This window comes from Erinaceus europaeus, chromosome 14, assembly GCF_950295315.1.
Source record: "Erinaceus europaeus chromosome 14, mEriEur2.1, whole genome shotgun sequence".
Taxonomy (NCBI): domain Eukaryota; kingdom Metazoa; phylum Chordata; class Mammalia; order Eulipotyphla; family Erinaceidae; genus Erinaceus; species Erinaceus europaeus.
The window spans coordinates 58,523,755-58,549,597 of NC_080175.1; the positions used below are offsets into that span (position 1 = coordinate 58,523,755).

The 25,843-nt window shown below is 43.4% G+C and overlaps 1 protein-coding gene across 1 annotated transcript in view; it reads left to right on the forward strand.

Annotated features, from left to right (window-relative positions):
- SAMD7 (sterile alpha motif domain containing 7) overlaps positions 1–21,279 on the forward strand; it is a 33,627-nt gene extending 12,348 nt beyond the window's left edge. Inside the window, exons 5-8 of the mRNA XM_007522960.2 lie at positions 2,194–2,825; positions 6,260–6,381; positions 14,327–14,437; positions 18,914–21,279. Coding sequence (XP_007523022.2) covers positions 2,194–2,825; positions 6,260–6,381; positions 14,327–14,437; positions 18,914–19,105 — 1,057 coding nt within the window. The 3' untranslated portion in view covers positions 19,106–21,279. The remainder of the gene's footprint in view (positions 1–2,193; positions 2,826–6,259; positions 6,382–14,326; positions 14,438–18,913) is intronic.
- The last annotated feature ends 4,564 nt before the right edge of the window (positions 21,280–25,843 follow it).

Here is a 25,843-nt window from a genome sequence, read left to right on the forward strand (position 1 = left end):
AGAAAAAGAGACTCCTGCAGACCTGCTTAATTACTTTTGAAGCACTCATCTTGCAGGTGGAGAGCTAGGATTGGGGGAGCGGCGCTCAGACATGGATCTTTGCACAGGTTCTTGTGTTTAGTACTACGTTCACTTAACTGGGTGTACCACCACCTGGCCTCCTATGTATCTACTCTCTGTATACGTATGACTCTCTCTCCGTGTGTGTGTGTGTGTGTGTGTGTGTGTGTGTTCTTCCAGAGGGGCCAGGTGATGGTGCACCCACTAGTGTGCACACATTATCAAGCATAAGGACCCAGGTTCAACCCCCTTACCTCCACTGCAGGAGGGAAGCTTTACAAGTGGTGGGCAGGGAAACAGTGCTGCAGGTGTCTTTCCTTTTCTCTCTCTCTTTCTGATTTTCACCCTCTATAAAAATAAAAGAATGAAAAGAAAGAAAAATGACTGCTGAATGATGGAACCATACAGGTACTGAGTCCTAGCGATAACCCTGGTGGCAATATATATAATATATAATATATAATTTTAAAAGTCTTAAGACCAGTTGGTTAAACAGAAAAATAAGATTAGGAAATAAAGAGTAGTGGCTGATAAAACCACTCAGTGTTTTGACAGATTGGAGCCCTGAAGAAAGCTTTAGTGCTATGTTCTCACCGTTTCTCTTTCTGCCTCTCTCTTTCTGTCTCTACCTTAGAAAAAGAGAGAGGAAGAAAAAAGAAAGTTGTAATGTCTTTAGTTCATAATAGTGTTCCAGTCTTGTGATTAAAATACATGGCTGTTACCCCTCTGAAATTCATGTTGGCATTTCTGTCTACAATGACTTTGATTCTGCCCAAACACAGGAGCCAAGCTTGCTAATTCCACTTCAGACTATGTCATCAGAGGTCAAACAGGCCATGTCAGTCCAACATTGACTTTCATTTACAACAACAAGGAGAAAAAGAAGGAGGAAGAAGAGGAGGAGGAGGAAGAAGAAGGAAGGAGAGGAAGAAGAAGAAGAGGAGGAGGAGGAGGAGGGAGGAAGGAAGGAAGAAGAAGGAGAAGAATAAAATAAAAACAGCAATAATAGCTGAAGCATGGTGCTAGGGTGAGAGAAGACATCTATAATTTCTGAGCCCTGATGAGTCAAGTGATGTGCAATAAGCAAAGTAGAGTGAGCAGAAGCTCCAGTACATGCCCCCTGCCCAGCCCCTGTCACCTGCATGGATCTGCAACACCTGAGTTTTGCACTCACCTACTTCATGTGTCTCACTGAGATTATTCTGCAAACTTTAAATCCTCTCCCCAGAACTTCAATTTCTTTGAAGATCAAACTCCAGTGAGAAACTACACTCTGCTCTTTTATCCCCATTTCTGCTAAATTTGCTGCTAATTCTCAAAGATACTGCTTGGAAGACTGGCCTATGGTGGCCAGGTGGTGGTGCACCCACTTAAGCACACATAATAATATGTGTAAGGATCCTCATTCAAGACCCTGCTCCCCACCTGCAGGAGGGATGCTTCACAAGTGGCAAACAGACCTGAAAATGTTTATTTTTCTCTCGCCTTCTCTACCTTTCCCTCCTCTCTTAATTTCTCTCTATCCAATCCAATAAGATGAGAAGGAAAAAAAAAAAAAAAAAAAAGGCTGCCAGGAGCAGCAACAACACTGGAGACAAAAAGGAAAAGAAAGAAAGAAAACTTCTCCAGAGGAGTCGAGCAGTAGCATAGCAGGTTAAGCGCATGTGGCACAATGCTCAAGGACCAGTGTAAGGATCCCGGTTTGAGCCCCCAGCTCCCCACCTGCAGGCGGTGAAGCCAGTCTGCAGATGTCTGTCTTTCTCTCCCCCTCTCTGTCTTCTCCTCCTCTCTCCATTTCTCTCTGTCCTATCCAACAACGATGACATCAATAACAACAACAATAATAACTACAACAATAAAACAACAAGGATAACAAAAGGGAATAAATAAATATTTAAAAAGAAAAAAAAGAAAACTTCTCCAGAAGTCACATCCAAACCTTTTACCCTCTGATTCTTTACAAAATGTTCCTTCCCAGTGTTTTTATGGGAATAGGTGTTTTCAGCTACTAAATTTCGGTTAAATAGTGTAAGGATTCCCAGGAAAGGCTGAGGTGCTAACTTAGGGGTGTAAGAGAGTACTAAAATTGTATTTCTGATAACTTATAAATGTACTATTTTGTTTTGTTTTCAGGATGGAAATGGAAGCGCATGCCATTTACCAGCAAAGGAGAATAGAAAAAGTGAATGCCAATAGACTAACAGGCCTAGGGATACCGTTTCTCTATGGCTCCAGTATCCCAGCTGGCTCTGCCACCTACCAAGGCAGGAGCATGCTCTCTGCCAGTGACCTGCATTTTCACAGCAACCCCCTGAGAAACTTCCAGGGAAATCCCATGCTAGTGGCATCTAGCCCACATTTTCTAGAGAGCTGGAGGCAGAAATGCCGTCGTCTCAGGAGATGCACCAACAATCAGAAAGCTCTGGACAGTGATACTGAGAGTTCTAAGAGCCACACAGAAGCAAAAATCTTAGTCCAGACTCATGTATGTCCTTACGAAGAGGTTGTATATAGAAAAGACCCAGAAGCTGAAACTCTCAACAACCAGAGTGAAAAGCCAAGTGAAAGCAATGAACAGCCTGCTATAGCTCAGGCCAACTCCAGTGGAGAGTTTGAGTCCATGCACAGGAAGCTTTGGGGAGTGGCCGGTGCTCTCCTAGAAGCCAGGGCTTGGGATAGTGGGAAAAAAAAGACTTCAGAGCTAGTTTTTGCAGCCAGCGGGGAGAAGAATGGGGTTCATCTCCCAGTTCTTCCATCTCTGCCAGGTGAGTGTTGCCCTGTGCTCACTGACCAATGACTCATTCGTGTGAGCTGTTAGTAGTCAACATAGTGGACTCTCTCTCTCTCTCTTTTTTAAAAGTGTTATGTAGCATTCTTTCTTTCTAAAGTCACTTCTGCTAGGTCCAAACATTTGTATCCATGAAACTAATCTCTACATCTATGTAATTTCCAGCAAAGGCTAGGAGTATAAGTATGAGGAAGGGCAGGGAAACCTACCAGTATTTTTTAGTTAAATTTCTCATTTACTTTAATATTAATTTCTTCAGTGCAAGACTGAAGGACTTCTCACTTAAAACTATGAATTCTGATGGCCAGGCAGTGGCACACCTGGTTGAAGATACACACATTGCCATGCTTAAGAACCTAGGTTCAAGCCCCCAGTCCCGAGCTATGGGCCAGCAGGGGGAAGGGGGGACATCATGCATGGTGAAGAAGTGCTTTCTCTATCTCTCCTTCTCTCTCCCTGTCTCCCACTTCCCTCTTAATTTCTCTTTGTCTTATCAGATAATGAATAAATAAACAAATAAATAAAATAACCAAAAATCAGTAAAAAATAAGCACACACACAAAAAACCCACTAAGAATTCTTCTACCTAATCTTCTTTGTATTCAAGTATAGAAAAAAGACAGCTTAGCAAGGGGGCTAAGCAGTGGTACACGTGGTTAAGTGCACATAGTTCTAAGTACTGAACAAGGATCCAGGTTCGAACCCCAGTTCCCCACCTGCAAGAGGGATGCTTCACAAGTGGTAAAACAGGTCTGCAGGTGTTTGTCTTTCTCTCACCCTCCCTATCTCCCCCTCCTCTCTCAATTTCTCTCTGTCTTATCCAATAAAATAGGGGTGAGGGAAATGGCCATAGTACCATTGATAACCCTGGAGGCAAGTAAATAAATTAATTAAAAGGGGGAGGGCAGTGGCACACCGGACTAAATGCACAAAGCGTAAGGACTGACATAAGGATCCTGGTTAGATCCCCGGCTCTGACCTGCAAGCAGGGGCTCACTTCACAAGCGGTGAAGCAGGTCTGCAGGTGCCTTTCTTTCCCCCTCTCTGTCTTCTCCATCTCTCTTCATTTCTCTCTGTCCTATCCAACAACAATAGCAGCAACAACAATGGAAAAAAGATGACCACCAGGAGTAGTGAATTCATAGTGCCAGCATCAAGCCCCAGTGATAACCCTGGAGGCAGAAAGAAAGAAAGGGAGGAAGAGGAAAAAAGGAAGAAAGAGGAGAGGAAGGAAAGAAAAGAGAAAAATAACTGTTATGGGGAAGTAATATAAATGATCACTTATTGCTGACTTCGGGCTGTCACCCATTTAGTCCAAATTTGCTGATATTTAGAAAAAAGAAAAAAAAGATAAACAAAAGCAGTAATTTCCAGTGCCCATAACTTTTAGGGTACCTTCTCACCTAAAATATACTGCTTTTCAGAACACAAAATCATTTCCTAGAACTTTTCTAGATAAAGGTATTTTTTAATATTTTTTTATTTTAATTAGAGAGAGATACAGAAAGAAAGACCAGAACACTACTCATCTCTGACTAATGGTAGTACTGGGGATTAAAACTGGGACCTCAAAGCTATGGGCATGAGTCTTTTGCGGAACCATTATGCTGTATCCCCAGCCCAAAAGTATTTTTTAATACATGGATGGAGAAGGTTTTATACTTTTGCCATCATACCACCTGCACTCCTTACAAATTGTTCATTTACCATTTTCATGAAGATGTAACTAAATTCTTCATTTTCCTTTGATGAGGATGTACATTATGACAAACGACATAGTACTAAACAATAGATAGTGTTGAGCTAGAGGGTAAATCCTCTTCAGTATTTTCACTGTCACCTGAGAGGAACTGGAGCAGTTTGGGAACTTGTGTTACAATTATGCAGTCACTTAAGAATCTTTAGAGGGGTTGGGAGTCAGGCGGTAGCGCAGCGGGTTAAGCGCATGTGGCGCGAAGCGCAAGGACCAGCGTAAGGATTCTGGTTCGAGCCCCTGGCTCCCCACCTACAGGGGATTCCCTTCACAGGCAGTGAAGCAGGTCTCCAGGTGTCTCTCTTTCTCTCCCCCTCTCTGTCTTCCCCTCCTCTCTTCATTTCTCTCTGTCTTATCTAACAACGAAGACATCAATAACAACAATAACTACAACAGCAATAAAAAAACAACAAGGGCAAGAAAAGGGAAAATAAATAAATATTTTTTTAAAAGGATCTTTAGAGGGGTTGGGAATCTAGTGGTAGCACAGCGGCTTAAACGCATGTGGCGCTAAGGGCAAGGACCGGCGTAAGGATCCCGGTTCAAGCCCCGACTCCCACCTGCAGGGGGTTGTTTCACTGGCGGTGAAGCAGGTCTGTAGGTGTCTATCTTTCTCTACCCTTCTCTGTCTTCCCCTCCTCTCTCCATTTCTCTCTGTTCTATGTAACAAAGACGACATCAATAACAACAACAATAATAAATACAACAACAATAAAAAACAAGGGCAACAAAAGGGAAAATAAGTAAATAAATAATTTTTCAATTTTTTTTTAAAAAAGAATCTTTAGAGGGGCCAGGTGGTGACTCACCTGGTTGAATGCACATGTTACAATGTGCAAGGACCCAGGTTCAAGCCCCTGGTCCCTACCTGCAGGTGGAAAACTTTGCCAGTGGTGTAGCAGGACTGCAGGTGTCTGTCTCTCTTCCTTTCTATCACCCCCTTCCCTCTTAATTTTTGGCTGTCTCTATTCAATAAATACCTAAAGATACTTTTAAAAAAATTAAATAAGAATCTTTAGAGGGAGGAAAGAAAAGAGGTAGCTACACTTTTAGTAAGTAGTTCTCAGTAACCTACAGTAGTTTATTTAATTCTTTTATTGGCAAGATTAATGGTTTAGAGTCAACAATAAATACAGTTAGTAGTACAAGAGTAAAATTTCTCAGTTTTCTGCAAAACACTCTCACCTCCAGCCTAGGTTCTCCTCCACTACCATGCACCTCCCTTCCAGTACCAGTTCTGTTTTGTTGATCCCCTTCAGTTCTTATTTCTCAAATTCTGTCTGTGAAAGAGATCATTCCATATTCATCCTTCTCTTCTGGCCTATCTCACTTAACATGATTCCTTCAAGTGCTATCCAAGATGAGATGAAGCAGGTGAATCATCATTCTTAATAGCTGAGTAGTATTCTGTTTTAAAGACCACAACTTTCTCAGGCACTCATCTGTTGTTGGACACCTGGGTTGCTTCCAGGTCTTGTTTACTACAGATTATGCTGCTATAAACATAGTATTCTATGGCATTTACCTGTAGATCTATACAAAGGAGCCACTCTGTGGTAGTAGAATATGAGGTAACTCATATAACTATAAAAACACAACTTTCTTCTTCCCCCTCTGAAAATATTATGCCACAAAATAATCTCCTTGTTCTTTTTAAGGACCACATGCACTGGCTGCTGGTGAGGGAAACCCATCTTTGGGTGAAGATATTCAGAAGTGGACGGTGACTGATGTGCACAATTTCATCAGCAGCCTTCCTGGTTGTTCTGAGTATGCTCAGGTGACTTCATATTAAGTACTTTCATAAAAGTGAGGTGGTGTGTGGGGGGGGGGTAGGGTATATGCATTAATTACCGTGAGCAAGGACCCAGGTTCAAGCCCCTCCACTCCTTGTCTCTACCAAAGCTTCACCAGTAGTGAAGCAGTGCAGCAGTTGTCTCTTTTTCTGTCTCTTTCTCCTCTATCTCTCTTTGTCTCTCCCTCTCTATAAAAATAAATAAATAACCACTGGAAATGGTGGAGTTGTACAGGTTCAGAAAACCACCCAGTAATAACTCTGGTGAAGGGGAAAAAGTAAAAAGTAATGCTGTTGGAAATCTTTTTCCTTCACCGTGACTTTAGTCAAATTTGCATTTCCTAGCCCCAGAGAATAGCTAATACTCTCCCCCCACTTTATGACATGGGCATCTCTGGGACAGGAAGGTTTGATTGGTAGAGCTTGGTCACATGTCTGTATGCCAGCTTTAGTGGAGGCTAGGAACACTGGTGTCTGGCCTTAGTTTCTATTCCATTTAGACTTTGCAGAGGTGGGACTTCTTCCAAATTTAGAAGGCTCACAAGTCAAACACCCAAGAAGAGTAGGAAGCATTTATCCCCACCCCCTACTCATGTGCATGAGAAATTTCTAGGGGACATGTAGCAGAAATGTTAGGCTAAGCACCACAGGTAATAAATGCTATACGTTCTTCTGAAAAGGACAAGAGGACAGTAGAACTGAAAAACAGAAAAGTATTATTACAAAATGTATACTGGGTGGTCCAGGAGGTGGTCCAGGAGTAGATAAAACTTTGGATTCTCAACCATGAGGTCCTGAGTTCAATCCCTGGCAGCACATGTACCAGAGTGATGTCTGGTTCTTTCTATCTCGCTGCCTATCTTTCTCATGAATGAACAAATAAATTCTTTTTAAAAGTGTATAGTGGGGCAACATATAAAATGATTATTTACATAGAGCTCAACCTGGAAGATAAATACTATTTTTGAAATAGAAGAGCCATTAGGATGATGGGAAATTTTGTGGCCAAAATTGAGGGCTGGCAAGTTTTTCAAGTTCATACAAACACTATATTTTCATGCCTTTTCAAGTGATTTTACACTAGCTCTAAGTAGCAGTGTACCCACTGAATCTGGTATCGTAACCTTTTGTTTACATATTAAAGGAAAAAAGAAAAGGACTTGGTAACTTAACTACATCACAGTTAACTGATGTTAGAGATTTTTTTTCACATCTCATTGTCATGATGATATCTCTTCAGTGTAATTCTGTTGATTCCTTTCCTTTATTTTATCTGTTCTCCTTGTGGGATTTATGGAAGAGTTCTACAGAGTAGCTATTAAGAGAATAACTTATCCAGGGGGAGGTAGTGTTATAGTTATGCAAAAAGAATTTCGTGTCTAAGGTCCAAAGTCCCAAATTCAATCTCCAGTACCATCATATGCCAGAGCTGAGCAGTGTTCTGGTAAAACTACTACTAAAAATAAAATAAAATAAAATAAAATAAAATGAGAATGGCTTATGAAGTCATTAAGTTCAAGCTCAAATCCTGGCCTTCCTACTTTCTAATCTGTGACCTAGGGCAAGTTGCCTCTCTTCACTGTGCCTCAATTTTTCATCTGCAAAATGGGGGTAATAGTAACAGCATATTCTCAAAAGGTTGTTGGCAGCACTGAAGAGTACCCATACCCCATAATTACTCAGTAAAGGCTAGCTTGTTCATTATATTAGATGTTCCTAGATAGAACAGAACCTCAAGTCACTTGTGAGATAAGCTGTATTCTTCAAGTCACCCACTGATCAAAATGTTTGTACTAGGGCCCAGCAGATAAGATGGTGGTTCTGCAAAAGACTTCCCTGCATGAAGCTCTGTTGTCTCAGGTTCAATCCCCAGCACCACCATAAGCCAAAACTGAGTAGTGCACTGATGGAAGGAAGGAAAGAAGGAAGGAAGGGAAGGAGAGAGGGAGGGAGGGATGGGGAGAGAAAGGCAGACCAGGGAAATAGCATAATAGTGCTGCAAAAGACTTTCATGCCTGTGGCTCTAAGATCAGCCCCTGTTCAGGTTTATGGAGGTCCCAGGTTCAGTCCCCAGCACCACCATAAATCAAAACTGAGTAATGCTTTGGTGAAAGAAAGGAAAAAGGGGTGAGAGAGAAAGAAAAGAAAAGAAAAGAAAAGAAAAGAAAAGAAAAGAAAGAGAAAAAACTGGTCTCTCCTACTCAATGAATATAACTGTTATCTTCCTACTTGTCATTAACTATCAGGAAGTCATGTTTTAAGTTTATCTGTGTCCCTTATCAAGTGCCACATCAACCACTAGTAAAAAGAAGTTCCCAAAGCCTGGTAAGAGCCAGAAATAAGCTGTACTGTTTGTAACGAACTTGTCATTGCTGACTTTCAATGGAGTCAGATCCCCTTCTTCTTCTTCTAGCGTTTGACACTCCCCTTACAGTTCTGTCAATGGTCCCCAGTCAGAAACCTGCAGCTGGTGTATTGCACCAAAGTAAAAGATTCTGGGGTGGTGGGGGAGGGGGAGTACAGGTCCTGGAAAAGGATGACAGAGGACCTAGTGGGGGTTGTATTGTGTGGAAAACTGAGAAATGTATGCATGTAAAAACTATTGTATTTACTGTGGACTGTAAAACATTAATCCCCCAATAAAGAAATTGAAAGGAAGGAAGGAAGAGAGAGAAAGAAAGAAAGAGAGAAAGAGAGAGAGAAAGAAAGAGAAAGAAACCTGCAGCTGACTGAAACCACTGTGGAAGGAAACAGTATCATGTGCACTTGGCACTTTATAATCCCACGTATTTCCCAAGGGAACACAGAAGTTGCATGAGCACAAGGCCCCCAAACAGCTTCGTTATCTCTCCCCAGCAGGCTGTCAGACTCCCTCTGCTCCCCACCCCCCCCCACACACACACCCATTGCCAGCCTAAGAAATGGTGTGATTATTTCTAGATGTTTCTCTGCTGTGCCCCAGATCAAGTCCTGCTCTTCTTTCCTCATTAAAGCTGTGGTCTTGCCAGCGGGTAACATTAGCTGTGGGAATGACCCAGCACTTCTGGATTTTTTTTAGTGTGACCCCATTCTGCAGGGAAATGGGGGCCCCTCTGGAGACAGCCTACTGTGTTCTGGATGCAGCAAGCTGTGAACTGCATGCCAGGTGCTCACATCATAACGCCCCGCGTCTAAATGTCCCCTGGCTTCTACTCACAGTCCCTTCAATGGGCTGCCAGTAGAGTCATAGCCATACCCCTGCTTCTCCTCTGTCTTGTGTCTCCTCAGCACCCTCCCACTGCCAGCCCCCTATGAAAGGACTCAGAAAAACAGATATTCAGAAAAGAAGAGGAGGAGGAGGAGGAGGGGGAGGAAGGGGGACCTAATGCCCCTAGTAAATGAATTTAAAATTTTTTTTTATTTTCTTTATCTATAAGATAGAGACAGACAGAATTTGAGAGGGAAAGGGGTGATAGAGAGGGAGAGAGACTGACACCTGCAGCCCTGCTTCACCACTCATGAAGCTTTCCCCCTGCAGGTGGGGACCTGGGGCTTGAACCCGGGTCCTTGTGCATTGTAACATGTGCACTCAACCAGGTGCGCCACCACCCGGCCCCATGAATTTTTTTTTTCTTTTAAAGTAGAGTGAAAGTCTGGGTCACTCCGCAGCATGAACCCTCCAGAAACCCAGAGACACATTTGGTTGGATGGATGTCAATGCTGAGTTCAAAGCACTCAGCGGGTGGGCGAGATAGCTCACCTGGGAGAGCCCCCACTTTGCTTCCAGGCCCTAGTGCACCACGTGGGGGTACTCTGGCTCTGGGGGAAGCTTCTGTATTGTGGAATTTCTCTCTCTCTGAAAAAGTTGGGCCTGAGAAGAAAGGAGAAGGAGGAGGAAGAGGAGCAGAAGGAAACAGATCAGAAAAATAAGAAAAGAAGAAGGGAGGAGGAGGAGAGGAGGGGAGCTAAAATGATGAGGAAGAGGAGGAAGAAGAGAAGGAGAAGAGGTGAGAAGGAGGAGGAGGAAAAACACAAGGAGGAGAAGGAAAAATCAGAAGACTCAGAGGAAGAAGAGGAGAAGGACGGAGAAGAGGAGGAGAAGTGAGTGAAAAAAGTCAGAAGAATAAGAGGAGGAGAGAGAATAGATGGGTTGAGAAGAGGAGGAGGGATAAGAAAAAGAGGGGAGCCGGGCGGCAGTGCAGCGGGTTAAGCACGCATGGTGCAAAGTACAAGGACCTGCGGAAGGATGCTGGTTTGAGCCCCCGGCTCCCCACCTGCAGGGGAGTCGATTCACAGGCGGTGAAGCAGGTCTGCAGGTGTCTATCTTTCTCTCCCCCTCTCTGTTTTCCCCTCCTCTCTCCATTTCTCTCTGTCCTATCTAACAATGATGACATCAATAACAACAACAATAATAACTACAACAACAATAAAAAACAAGGGTAACAAAAGGGAAAATAAATAAATAAATAAGAAAAGGAAGAGAAGGGAGAAGAAGAGGAAAAGGAGGATAGGAGGAGAAATAGAGGAAATAGAAGGAGAAGAGAAAAACTTCAGCAGAGAGAAGAAAGAAACTTTAGCAGATAAACATTCTCTCAAAACAAAACAAACAAACAAAAATAACCCAAAATACAAAATACCATGACCATGTGACATTAACATTGCACTTGGCCCACAGTGCTCCTGGAGACAAGAGTCATATGGGGGACAGTGAGCCCCTAGGCCTGGCTTCACCTTCTGTGCTTCTTTCTCCTTCAGGGAATGGCCCATCGTTGCCCATTGGGATCCCTTCCAGAATCAGGGAAGCAAGGGAACTCCTGCTGCCCACACATTAGACAGCCAGGCTTCTGTCCCTGAGGGCAAGGGGTCTGTGTGGAGAACACCGCAGGAGAAGCACTGCTTGGGGACTAGTGTACAGGGCTCCTAAGGGCAGGCTTGCTGGCTGCTCAGCTCATGTAGCCTTCTCTGTGTTGGTTCTTTCATGTGTTTGTTTGTCTTTCCTTTCCTTTTTTAAAAAATATATTTTATTTATTGTATTTTAATGAAAGAGATACAAAGAGAAAGCAAGACCAGAGTACTGCTCAGTTCTTGTTTATGGTGGTGTGGGGGATTGAACCTGGGACCTCAGAGTCTCAAACATATGTCTTTTTGCAGAACTATTACACTGTCTCACAGCCCTTTCCTTCCTTCCTTCCTTCCTTCCTTCCTTCCTTCCTTCCTTCCTTCCTTCCTACCTCCCTCCCTCCCTCCCTCCCTCCCTCCTTCCCTATCTCTCTCTTTCTCTCTCTTTCTTTCTCTTAACTGTATTTATTTTATTTCATAAGACAGAGAGAAATTGGGGAGAAAGGAGATGCTAGAAAGGTAGAGAGACACCTAACAGCCCTGCTTTACCACTCTTGATGATTTCCCTCTGCAAGTGGAGACCAGGGCCTTGAACCCAGGCCCTTTCACATGGTAACATGTGCTTTTAACCAGGTGCACCACCACCCAGCCCCTTTTTTCATTTCCAGATAGTCATCATAATGGACTGGGCACTGGAGCACCTGGTAGAGTTTACATGTTACCATGTGCAAGGGCCCGGGGTTCAAGCCCCCACCCACTACCTGCAGGGGGGAAGGTTAACAGTGAAACAGGTCTGCAGGTGTCTCTTTGTCTCCCTCTCTCCCATCTCCTCTTCTTTCAATTCATCTCTGTCATTATCCAAAATAATTAAATAAAAAGTATTAAAATAAATAAGGGGCCAGGCCATGGCACACTTGGTTAACCACACATATTACCAAGCACAAGGAACTGGGTTCAAGCTCCTGTTCCCCACCTACAAGAGATGCTTCACGAGTGGTGAAGCAGGTCTGCAGTTGTCTGTCTTTCTCTCCTCTTTCCTCTTTGTCTCCCCCTTCTCTCTCAATTTCACTCTGCCCTACCTAATAGAAAAATAGAAAGAAAAGAAAAGGATAGAAAAGGAAAAAAATAGTTGTCAGAAGCAGTGGATTCAAAGGGTCACCAAGCCCCAGCAATAACCCTGGTGGCAATAAGAAACTAAAATTGGGGGTCAGGCGGTAGCGCAGCAGGTTAAGCACCCATGGCGCAAAGCGCAAGGACCAGCACAAGGATCTGAGTTGGAGCCCCCAGCTCCCCACCTGCAGGGGGTCGCTTCACAAGTGGTGAAGCAGGTCTGCAGGTGTCTATCTTTCTCTCCCCCTCTCTGTCTTTCCCCTCCTCTCTCGATTTCTCTCTGTCCTACCCAACAACAACAACAATGACAACAATAATAATGACAACAACAAGGGTAATGACAAGGGCAACAAAATGGGAAAAATGGCCTCCAGGAGCAGTGGATTCATAGTGCAGGCACCGAGCCCCAGCAATAACCCTGGAGGCAAAAAAAATTAAAGTTAAATAAATTTTAAAAATCATAATAATGTCAGCCCTGAGTCTGAGTGTTGGCACACCCATTAGAGCACACATATGTTACCATGCACAAGGACCCAGGTTGAAGAGGGAAACTTCACACGTTGTGGAGCAATGCTATAGATGTTTTCTTTTCTTTTTTCACCAGAGTTTATGGTGGCACAGGGGACTGAACCTGGGACCTTTGGAGTCTCAGGCATGAGAATCTCTTTGCAGAACCTTTACGCTGTCTCCCCATCCCCCTGTGGGTTTCTCTTTTTCACTTTCCCTCATTCTCTAATAAAAAGATGTAAAAACAAACTGGGGGAAAGGCTTCCAGGAGTGATGGACTCATCATGCAGGCACTGAGCCCCAGCAATAACCTGGTAGCAAAAAAGAGACAGAAAAATGACTTCAGCTTTTTGCTGATCAGGGACTTTCTGCCAGACACAACAGCAGGTATATTGTCCAAGTTATCTTTTAATCCTTACCATCATTTTTTTCAAAGAAGGTATTAACCCTGTTTGACAGCTGAGTGAAACTGAGCATCACAGCAGCTGAAAACCGTCAGTGCCCGGGAAGTGTAAATGCGGCCATGAATCAAGCTCTCTTCCATCACGGCTATTTGACATTGAGGAAACTGGGCTGGTCTGGCTTCTGGTTAAGGCTAGCTGGGACCTTGCATTTCTCAAAGCTTAACAAAGGGATTCTTATGAAGGCCGGGCATCCCAGTGGCACACCTGGTTAAGCGTACACATTACCATTCTTTAGGACCTGGGTTTAAGCCCCTGCTCCCCCACCTGCAGGGGGGTTGCTTCACAATCAGTGAAGGTCTGCAGGTGTCTCTCTTTCTCTTTCCCTCTTTGTCTTCCCATCCCCTCTCAATTGCTATCTGTCCTATCAAATAAAAAGAGAAAGAACGAGAAGAAGGAAGGAAGGAAGGAAGGAAGGAAGGAAGGAAGAGAGGAAGGAAGGAAGGAAAGAAGGGAGGAAAGAAGGGAGGAATGGAGGGAGGGAGGGAGGGAGGGAAGGAGGGAAGGAAGGGAAAAATGAACACTAGGAGCAGTGGATTTGTCATGCAAGCCCCAGGCCCCAGTGATAACCTTGGTGGAAAAAATAATGATGATGATAAAGAAAAACAAACATAAGAAACAAAGTGATTCTTATTCTATTATTAATATTAATTAAACAAACAAATGCTAAAAGAGATCAGCAAAGTAGCTCCCCTGTATAGTGCATTTTTCTGCCATGTGCACAACCCAGGTTCAAGCCCAACCCTCACCACATTAAAGGAAATGTCAGTGCTGAGGTCTCTCTCTCTCTCTCTCTCCCTCTCCTCTTTCTTCCTCTCCTCTTGCTTCTTCTTCTTCTCCTCCTCTTCCTCCTCCTCCTCCTCTTTCTTCTTTTTCTGCCTCATTGTTTTTATCTGGAAAAAATCAGCTCAGAGACGATAACAACAAAGTGTCATTCTCCATCAGTTTCAATGTCTCCCCCAGAACTGAAATGTCCACAAACAAACAACAGGAATTTGCAGAAGGCACAAAGTTACCAGCCACTGTGATTGCAGGTGTTTAAAGACCACCGGATAGACGGAGAAACACTACCGCTGCTGACGGAAGAGCACCTGCGGAGCACCTTGGGGCTAAAGCTGGGGCCGGCGCTGAAGATCCAGTCCCAGGTACGGGGGTCACCAGGCTGCATGGGTGTGTGGGTGGTGGCATCCACAGGAACCTGTTTTGTGTCCTTTTGGAGTATGAACAGTCTCCAGCTGACTGCTGCACTGAGCCTCTCTACTTCCTATGGGTGGGACCTCATAGAGATGGAGGAACCCTAAAGCCTCAGGCAGGGAGCAGTGCCCGGCTGAGTTCCATGCAGGACTGGAAGGCACAAGGCTTAACAACCCGCTCTGTTGCAAAGCAAAATGAAGCCAGGGAGATAGCTCAATGGTGGAGCACAGAAAGTGCACGTGATGTCCCAGATTTGATCCCCGGCCCCTGACCCCACACCAGTCAAGCCTGAGCAGTGCTTGAGTTTCTCTTTCTCTCCACAAAATAAATAAATAAATAAATAAATAATTTCTACAAGACGTCATTTAAAAACTTTGTAAATTTTTAAAAAGGCACCCTGGTGTGTGTGTGGCATGTGTCCATTTCTATCCCATAGACTGTCTGACTGCTCCCTGAACATAGACTGCCACCTATAAAAGTGACATCACTTTCTGCCACTATACAATTGGGAAAGAATATATAGCAGGACCCAAATTTTCTTTTCATAAAGATCCAGTTTCCAAGTCTTTTTTTTTGTTTGTTTGTTTGTTTTAATTGGATAGCGACAGAGAGAAATACAGAGGGTGATCTCGGGAGAGATAGAACAAGAGAAAGAAAGACACCTGCAGCACTGCTTCACTGCTGACAAAGCTTTCCCCCTGCAGGGGGCGCTGGGGGCTTCAATCGAGGTCCTTGTACACTGTAACGTGTACTCAACCAGATGAGCTACTGCACAGAATTATTTGTTTATTTATTTATTTTTTTAAATCGCTACCAGGGTTATCATGGGGGTTTAGTGCCTGCAGGACAAATTCACTGCTCCCAATGATGGTCTCTTTCCCCCACCCCTTTTCTGAAGAATTCATTAGTCATAATGATGTTCGCTGAAATGAGATCAAAAGAGAGAAATTCAACAAGGTTGGAGAAAATAAGAGGACAGTTCCATCAAGGATTGTAGAGCTGAAGAATATGGTATGTGAATTGAAAAATACAACAGAGGGTCTCAGCAGCAGGACAGGAACTAAAGGTGTACTAGTGAGTTTGGGTGGAGAGCACTGTGGAAAACAACAAAACAGACCAATAGAAAGAAAAAACAAGAAAGAGAGAAAACAAATGAAAAGAGCATTAGGAAGTTATGAGACAATGTCAAGAAGAATAACGTCAAGAACTTCACTTCGTAGGAGTTCTAGGAAGAAGAAAGAGAGATTTTGAATTAACGTTTAAAATAGAGACTGAGACGATGAAAGAATACAGAGACCAGAATACTGCTCAGCTCTGGCATAAGGTGATGCCAGAGGTTGAACAAGTGACCTCTCAAAACCTGGGGGGCATGTAAGTTCTGATTCCTAACAGGCTGGACCATCTCCCCAACCATGGAATTTTTACTTGAATAAATAATAATTGAGAAATTTTCCCAAAATGAGAAAGAATAAACTCAGATCCAGGAAGCTCAAAAGTTTCCAAACTAAATCAACCGAGGGGGGCCAGGCAGTGGTGCATCCAGTTGAGCACACATGTTCCCATGCACAAGGACCCAAATTCAAGTCCCCATGCCCTCCTGCAGGGGAAAATGAGTAGTGAAGCAGGTCTGCAGGTGTCTTTCTTGTCTTTCTCCCTCTTTCTCACCTCCTCCCTTCTCCGTTTCTCTCTGTACTATCCAATACAATAGAAAGAAAGAAGAAGGGAGTCAGGTGGTAGCGCAGTGAGTTAAGCGCAGGTGGTGCAAAGCGCAAGGACTGGTGCAAGGATCCCAGTTTGAGCCCCCGGCTCCCCGCCTGCAGGGGAGTTGCTTCACAGGCAGTGAAGCAGGTCTCCAGGTGTCTATCTTTCTCTCCCCCTCTCTGTCTTCCCCTGCTCTCTCCATTTCTCTCTCTCTCCTATCTAACAACGATGACATCAAGAACAACAGCAATAATAACTACAACAATAAAAAACAACCAGGGCAACAAAAAAGGGAATAAATAAATATTTTTAAAAAAAGAAAGAAAGAAGAAAAACTTTAAAGGGAAATATGTCTACTGAGAGTGATGGATTTGTAGTGCTGGCACTGAACCCCAGAGGTAACCCTGGAGGCAATAAAAAATAAATTAACAACTAAAGACACTTGCAGGTCAGAGGAAGAGTTCACTTGGATAGCGTGGTGCTATGTCAAGTGTAGAACCCAGGTATGAGCCTGGTTCCCACCACAATGAAGGAAGCTTTGGTGCTGTGGTTTCTCTCTCCCCCTCTGCCTCTGTTTCTTTATTATTATTATTATTATATTTATAAAATGGACACATAGGATAAAATGGGTACATTTCCACACACTGCCCACCCCCAGAGCTCCATATCCAATCCCCTCCCCTGATAACTTCCCTACTCTTTATCCCTCTGGGAGTATGGACCCAGAATCACTGTGGAGTACAGAAGGTGGAAGGTCTGGCTTCTGTAATTACTTCCCTGCTGAACACAGGCATTGACAGGTCGATCCATACTCTCAGCCTGTCTCTCTCTTTCCCTAGTGGGGCAGAGCTCTGGAGAGGTGGGGCTCCAAGACACATGGTGGGGTCCTCTGCCAAAGGAAGTTAGGTTGGCATCATGGTAGCATCTGGAACCTGGTGGCTAAAAAAGAGTTAAGATATAATGCAGAACAAATTGTTGACTAAGCATGATCCTAAAGGTATGAATATTGCAGATGAAGATTGGGGTCTCCCAATCTTTTGGGAAAAGCTAGTAGGTCTGTTTTAGGTATATTCCAGAGGGCCCATGACTTTTCTAGTTTTTGCCTGTGTCTGACATCTAATATGGACCTAGGTTATTGTCTGGGAAGATGATGTTATAGTTGGAAAAAGGACTAGAAAGCTAGATCAGGGAAGAGAATAGCTCCCAAATATGGGGAAAGTATATAAATATTGTTAACTGTAAACCCCAGTGGTTTGATCTGGGGCCCATATTCAGCACAGGAGCCTATGTAACCTCTGCATCCCTGTAGGTCTGGGCTCGCATTCTGTGGTCATGACTAGGAACATTCCAGTCTGCCTCTGTTTCTATCTCAAAATAAATAAGTCACACTTGCAAATAGCAAAATAACCTCTACATCCCTGTAGATCTGGGCTCGCATTCTGTGGTCATGACTAGGAACATTCCAGTCTGCCTCTGTTTCTATCTCAAAATAAATAAATAAATCGCACTTGCAAATAACAAGATTCCCATATACATGAAAGAAAAAGAGTAAAATGAGGGCTCTTAGAGACCAAATCAAAAATTATTTGCTTTCAGTTGTAAAAGAGGCTTTGAACATAAAGCAGGGGACCCATTTGAGTTCTAATTATGAATAATTAAAAAAAAACTCAGAACAAAAGGTTGGAAAACCACCAGGCAAGGGAATATTAGCACCCCCCCCCAAAAAAAAAAAAAACAGAAACAGCCCTCTGTGTATCAGGCAAAATGGATTTCAAGCTTAATAAAGTTAAGAGGCAGGAATGGACATTATATAACTATCCAATCCATCAGGATGCCTAATACTCATTAACATTTATGCCCACATGAAGGAGAATCAAAATATATACAGGAGACAGCTAGCTCACTGATGAGAGCAAATAGTTTGCCATCTGCATGACCCAGGTCCAAGCCCCAACACTACATCGAGTGCCATGGAACCAGGGAGAGCTCCAGTGCTCTCTGTCTCCCTCTCTGAATGAAAAAAAACAGCTTGGGAGTGGTGAAATCTCAAAGAGTGAAACTTCAGCAATAAGAAGGAAAGAAGGCAGGAAGGGAGGGTGGGAAAGGGACTAATTAACAGATCCAAAGAGAGACTGAAGGTCTAGTAGATAGTTCAGCTAGTACATTATGCACCTAACCATACTCAAGGTTCCAGGTTCTAGCCTGGCGCCACATGGGGAACATCTCAGCATTAGGAGAAGCTCCATGCATGGTGAAACAGTGCTGTGGGATCTCTCCCTCCCTGTCTGAAAGAGACAGAGGGAGAGAGGGGGGAGAGAAAGAGAGAACCTGAAATGAAAAAAAGCTAGACTAAGAGCAGTGATCTGATGCATGCATAAGGGTCTTGGAAGGAAGGAAGGAAGGAAGGAAGGAAGGAAGGAAGGAAAGAAAGAAAGAAAGAAAGAAAGAAAGAAAGAAAGAAAGAAAGGAGGAACAAGTTATTGAGAGCACCCAGTAATAGTAGGAGACTTTTAAATCCCACATCTAGTCCCCTGTGTTCATTAATAACTAATTATTAGTTCAGCCTTCCCCCAAATGTAGAGGGTTGGGATGTGATACCACCACATTCTAGAATGTTCCCTCCCACACAGAGACACAGCTAGCTAGCTCCTGCATGCTAGAATTCCCCTCACTATCTCTGAACAGACTTACTCGAGTTAATGACCATGACTACTTTGTCTCCAAAGGTGTCCCAGCATGTGGAGAGCATGTGTTGCAAGCAGAGCCTGCCGCCAGCTCATGCACAGCCCGCAGGGGTCCCCCCCACAGCCCTGTGCCGGCACCCAGGTTTCAGCTCCTGGGGCGTTAGCCAGGATGCACCTGCCACCCAGGATGTGACGATTCCCACAGGAACTGAGGCAGACCACCAGAGAAATTAGCTGGCAGCTGAGAGAGGAAGAGCCAGGTCTCAGCACTACATGGCAGGGAACACATTCCTGGGAGAAAGGCTGAATGAAGGTGAGGATGTTCACACACCAAAAGCACTATGGCTGGGACCAGAGGGGTAGCTCACCAGGTAAGGCCTGGGCCTTGTCACATACACAGCTTAGACTTGAGCCCTGGCATCACATGGGACTATCATAGCATTAGGGGAAGCACTGTGGTGTCTTTTGAAAGAGAGAAAAGAAAGAGAGAGGAGAGGAGAGGAGAGGAGGGGGGAGGGGAGGGGAGAGGAGAGGAGAGGGGATGAGATGAGACATGCCAGGTGGTAGCACACTTGGTTGAGCTCACACATTATGGTGTGCAAGGACCTGGGTTCAAACCCCCAGTCCCCATCAGTAGGAGGAAGCTTTACAAGTGGAAAAACAGCAGCAGATGCCCCCCTCCCCTCTCCCTCTTCCCCTTGCCTCTCAATTGTCTGTCTCTGAAAGAGAAGAAGGAAGGAAGGAAGGAAGGAAGGAAGGAAGGAAGGAAGGAAGGAAGGAAAGATGGAAAGAAGGAAAGAAGGAAGGAAACCAGCTAACTGTTAGGAGCAGTGGTTTCATTGTGCAGGTACTAAACTGCAGAAATAACCTTGGTGGCAGAGAGAGAGAGAGGAAGAGAGAGAAAAAGGTCATGTTAAGTGAGATAAGCCAAAAAGAGGATAAATGTAAGCTCTCACTTAGAGGTGGAACTTAAGAAAGAAGGGAAGAAAAGGAAAACATAATGTGAAGCTTGGACTGGGGATGGTGTATTGCACCAAAGCAAAGGACTCTGGGAAAGGAGAGAAGGGAAGGGACTGGGGGAAGGGGGGCAGGGTGGCCTCTAGGGCCATGGTACATGATGGTGGAAAAGGATCTAATCTGGGGGTGACTGTTTTTGCAGACACCTGTCACAGGGAGGTAAGAAGCTGTATCCATGTGCCAATAACTGACTGTAAACCATTAACCTTCCCCCCATAAAGTAATAAGAGGAGAGAGAGAGAGAGAGAGAGAGAGAGAGAGAGAGAGGACTACAACTGAGCTTGTCCTTGAAGATATCTTTGAAAAAACCGAAAGAGCCAATACTGGAGAGAAAAAACATTCCTTCTCTTCATTCATTTCCCACTCCCTTCCCCTTCCGCCAAATGGGAAAGAGACAGGAATGAGAAGGAAGGAGACAGAGTGAGGAGATAGACAATGGAGACAAAGAAGTACTGACTAGCAGGCTTCTGTTTTCTCCATAGCAGGCTTCCTGATAGAGGAGGCCCAGGGAGGGAGAAATAGGAGTTAGTGCAACAAAATGAAGGACTCTGGGGAAGCAGGGCAGGGAGGGAGCAGGGGTGCTTCTGTGGTCCCAGTGCATTTTGGTAGAAAAGCACCTATATTGGGTGGATATTTATCACGGGATGATGAGAAATTATATCCATGTGTCCACAACTGTACTGTAAACCATTAACCCACCGGTAAAATAATAAATAAGGAAGAAACTGGAGCTTAAGTTTTAGACTGTGGCGTCTAGCTCAGACTCAGCACTTGATCTCTGCCATGAACCTGTGTTGTGACTCCAAGTAACTGAAGGATACTAGATTTGAGAAGTTGGGCTGCCCGCCTCAGATGTCCTCCCACAGGGAGGAGAAGCGCTATCTCCACACACCACGTGTGAGCAGGACATTGAGGGAGAGGTTAAAGTGGCTGGTAGCTTGCTCCCTGTGGGGTCCTGCTCTTCCCACTTCTCAAGCTTGAGCAAAGGTGCCAGGAGATGATAGGAGTCTGCTCGAGGAGCCTACACAGTTCCCAGAGACTCAATATGTTTCACAAGAGAATGTACTTTCCATCTTAAAAATGTATGCTGGGGCCAGGAGGTATCTCACCCAGGGTGAGCGTGTGGGCCTCACCAAGCACAAAGCCCTGAGTTCAAACCCTGGTCCTATGTGCCAGCACCAAGGGAAACTCCATAGATGGTAGAGTAGTGCTATTGTGTCTCTCCCTCTTTCTGTCTCTCTTTCCCTGTCTATCTCTGTATATACATTTATATTATTATATAGGGCCAGAGAGATAGTTAAGTGGGTAGGGTTGGTTGTGCCTTGTACTAACAACCCAAGTTTGAGTCCCAACACCACATAGGAGATATTATGGCACTGGAGGAAGTTCCAGTGCTGCGGTTTCTCTCTCTCTCTCTGTATTCTTTCTAAAAATGAAAAAGTAGCCCAGTAGGTGTTAGTGCAAACTAGTGTAGCCCCTTTGGAAGACTGTATGGAGAGTCCTTAAACAAATAAAAATGAAATTACCTCATGATCCAGTAATACCACTCTTAGGCATTTATACAGAGCTCAATCAAACACTAATTTGAAGGGATATACGCACCCCTGTGTTCATAGCTGCATTATTCACAATGTAAAAAGTAGAAGCAGCCTTTTTTTTTTTATTGTCTCTGGGAAAAGCTAACTACTAAGGTTCCAGATAGCCCTTGGAAGTGGCTCTTTGGAAGCCTGCCTGCAGCCACACAGGAATTTCACGATGACACCTCCTCAGAGTGGAGCTGAACATGGCTGCCCAGAGCCTGCCCAGAGCCCACGGCTGACTGCAGCCTCACCGGAGACCCTGAGCCCCCGGCCCCAGCCAAGGGTCTCCTGGAATCCTGACCCTGGAAACTAAGAGAGAATAATTATGTGTTCTTTAAAGTCACTACGTTTTGGAGTAGTTTGTACCATGGCAATAAATAAATCAATAAAATACACTGTATTGATAAATATAAGTAACATGTTACCCACAGTCATTTTTTTTTCAGTTTGGAAGCTGTGCTTTTGAAGTTGTTTCTCCCACAAGCCGTCAGATTTATTTGAGCTTTGTTTTTTTTCATTTGCTTTTTATTTACTAGGCATATTAAATAAATAATGTTTATTCATCCTGTCTAAACAATGAGTAAACAGAAAACCACATTGAACATAGAAACATATATATGCATATGCATACATAAACAAATATATGGGAAAGAGACAGAAAGAGAAGGAAGCTAGAACACCATTCCGCACATGCAGCAAGGATTAAACTGAGAACCTCAGGCACAAAAGTTTGATGCTCTACCAGTTGAGCCACCTCCCCAGCCCCTAGTCTTTACTGTCCATATGAAAATAGTCCTATCAAATCATGTTATGCCATCATGTCTGCTTATGACTTGCTATTGGACTAGCCTGATATCTTTTGGGAGAGAAGGAAGACTGGGAGAGAGAGAGGAGAAAGAGAATTCCTTCAAATTCAACATTTGAGTAAATTTCCCATCACATGACCTGCTACATAGTCTCCAGTGTACAGAAGTCTCACAGTGCCAAGTGTGAGTTAGCAGATGGTAAATTGGAAGTAGAAAGAGAAGCTTAATTAGTCTGCTTCCTGACCATGGGATTATATGGTTCAATCCTTATTAAGGCTTTTGCATTACCCCCCCCAAGCCCATCCCACTGTGTAAGTTGGTAACTGATTCATGAGAACAGATGTGTCTCACTGGTAATCTAAGGAAATGTCCTGATAGCTTGTCTCAGCACATATGATACCTCAAAATAGCACTGTGCTAAATTTTGGATTTATGCATAAAAGAAGCAGAGGGTGCAAGAAAAGGAAACTCTCCCAGTGCTCAGCCCTCCTTTCAGAAGAAATGGAAGTTGGAATTGATTGCTCTTTTAAAACATATTTTATTTATTAATGAGAGAGAATGAAACCAGAGAACTGCTCAGTTCTGGCTTATGGTGGTCCTGGGGGTTGAACTTGGGACTTCAGAAGTTCAGATATGAGAATCTTTTGCAGAACTATTAAGTTGTCTCCCCTGCCCTGACTTTTCCTTTTAAGATTATTTTCTCTCCAGATCAGTGATTCCAGAATACATTTCAACACTTGAGTGATAGAAATTACTATAAAATAAAAATAAAATTACTGGTTTTATTGTTATGTGGAAAACTGGGAAATGTTATGGATGTACAAACTATTGTATTTACTGTCGACTGTAAAGCATTAATCCCCCAATAAAGAAAATAAATAAATAAAATTACTATAAAATAAAGAAGCTGTCCACAGCTTCTTTATTCAGTTCTGTGTCAATTGACATTTAGGCTATTCCCATACCCTTTGAATTAATAATTTTATGTCCCTTTGAATTAATAATTTTATGATGTTTTAGAATATATACACCTCTGAGTACTATTGCAGTATCATAAGTGTTTTCATTTTTATTTGTTTGAGATCTCTAGATACTGCTTTCTATAGAGATTGCACGAATAGTGTACCAGAGTTCCTTTTTCTCCACTTCCTCACCAATACTTGTCATCTTTTGAGGTGTTGGTGTGAACTTTTCTCATAGGTGTGAGGTGGTATCTGGTGGTTTTAATTTGCATATCTCTAATCATAAGTGAAGTGAACTTTTTTTTTTTCATATATCTATAGGCCATGTGTATGTCTTCTTTAGAAAACTCTTCAGTTCTCTGGGTTGGGTGGGGGGGGGGGGAGAATACAGGTCCAAAAAGAATGACAGAGGACCTAGTGGGGGTTATATTGTTATATGGAAAACAGAGAAATGTTATGCATGTTCAAATTATTGTATTTACTGTCGAATGTAAAACATTAACTCCCCAATAAAGAAATTTAAAAAAGAAAAAGAAAACTCTTCAGTTCTTTTGAACACTGACATTGAATTATTTATTTTTGTTGTTGAGCTATGTGAGTTCTTTATAGATATTTGATATCAATCTTCTACCAAATGTATTTTGTACAAACATCTTCTCCCAAGTGCTAGATTGTCTATCTTTATGAAGTTTTCTTTTAAAGTGTAGAAACTATTCAATTTAATGTAGTTACATTTATTTACACTTGTTTTTCTTTCATTTGTCCATAGTGTTGAGTCTCCAAATACATATTTAATGTTAAAGTCTAGAAATATTTTTACCAATGTTTTCTTCTATGTATTCTGTGGTTTCAGATCTACTATCCAAGCCATTAATCTATCTTGAGTTCATTTTAGTGTGTACTATTAAATAATGATCCAGTTCCATTTTGGTCCCTCTGTCATTTATTGGTTGCCCATATATGTGTGAGTTTGTTTCAGGATGGTTTCATTCATATTGGAATAGAGAGAAGTGAAACAGGGTCAGGTCACACACCTGGTTGAAAACATACAGTTTACCATGCCCAATGACCACCTGCAGGGGGTGAAGCAGGTCTGCTGGTGTCTGTCTCTTCCTCTCTCCCTCTCTATCTCTTCCTCCCCTTTCAATTTCTCTCTGTCCCACCAAGTTTAAAAAAAAAAAAGGAGAGGGCTGGGTGGTAGTGCAGCAGGTTAAGCGCACTGGGTGTAAAGCACAGGACCAGCTTAAGGATTCTGGTTCCAGCTCCCAGCTCCCCACCAACAGGGGAGCTTCGCAAGTGGTGAAGCAAGTCTGGAGGTGTCTCCCTTTCTCTCCTCTTCTCTGTCTTCTCCTTCTTTCTCGATTTCTCTCTGTCCTATCCAACAACAACAACAGCTATAACAACAATAACAATCACAACAAGGGCAACAGGAAGAGCAACAAAATGGGAAAATAGTCTCCAGGACCAGTGGATTTGTAGTGCCGGCTCCAAGCCCCAGTGATAACCCTGGAGGCAAATAAAATAAAACAAAATAAAGTAAAGGAAAAAAATGGCTGCTGGGAACAGTGGATTCAGAGTGCTGGCACCAAGTCCTAACACTTGCCCTGGTTCCCCAAGAATAACCCTAGTAGAACTCACATTTACAGTAGCAAGGATCCAGGTTCAAGCTTCTGTTTCCCATCTGTAAGGAAGAAGCTTCACTAATGGTGAAGCAATTCTGCAGGTATCCCTATCTACCTGTCTATCTATCTATCTATCTATCTCTTGATTTCTCTCTGTTCTATCAAATAAAAGAAAGGAGAAAATGACCACCAGGATCTGTGGATTCTTCATGCATGCACAGAACCTCAGTGACAACCCTTGTGGCAATAAAAATAATAATGACAGTGCTAATAATTTGTCGATTAATTAAATCTTTGTTTTAAATGGAGTCTCAGGGGTCTGGAGGTAGTTCACCCAATTAAGCATACTCTTTCTCATGCACAAAGATTTACATTCAAGCCACCCAGCCAGCACACAAGAGCACTTGCAAAAGAGAAGCTTCATGACAGTGTGGTGTCTCTCTCTTTTTATCTTTGTCTCTCATGTTCTTTAAAAAAAAAAAAAAGTCTGCCAGGAGTGCTAGAATTGTACAAGCAGTAAATTCCAGCAAAAGCCTAATGGGCCCTGTGCTTTGGTATTTCCCCTTCTCTCTACCTCTCTCTCTCTCTCTCTCTCTCTCCAAGTTCCTAAGTGATATATTCATCCAGGAATGGTGAAATTGCCCCTATACCAGTCCCCTGCTTAGCAAAAAGTGGAAAGAAGAAAAGGAAAAAAGGGTTGTTTCAGATTATCTTTCAAGTAGAGAAGAAAGCACACCGAAGACTGTGCTTGGGATTCACTCTTTCTAGGCACACTGCCTCAGGTGGACCGCTGGTAGGTGGGAGGACATCTTTTACTCATAGTCCCTCCCCTTTTCCATCCGCTTCCTCTTGCTGAGATCCTATCACAGGACACCAAGACTGGTGCTCTGGTAGTTCTCATTCTGCATTTCCTAAACATGCAACACTTCTCACAAGAGTCTTCGGAAGCCCCATTACCTGACTTTGTAGAAGGGTTCCCCCACCC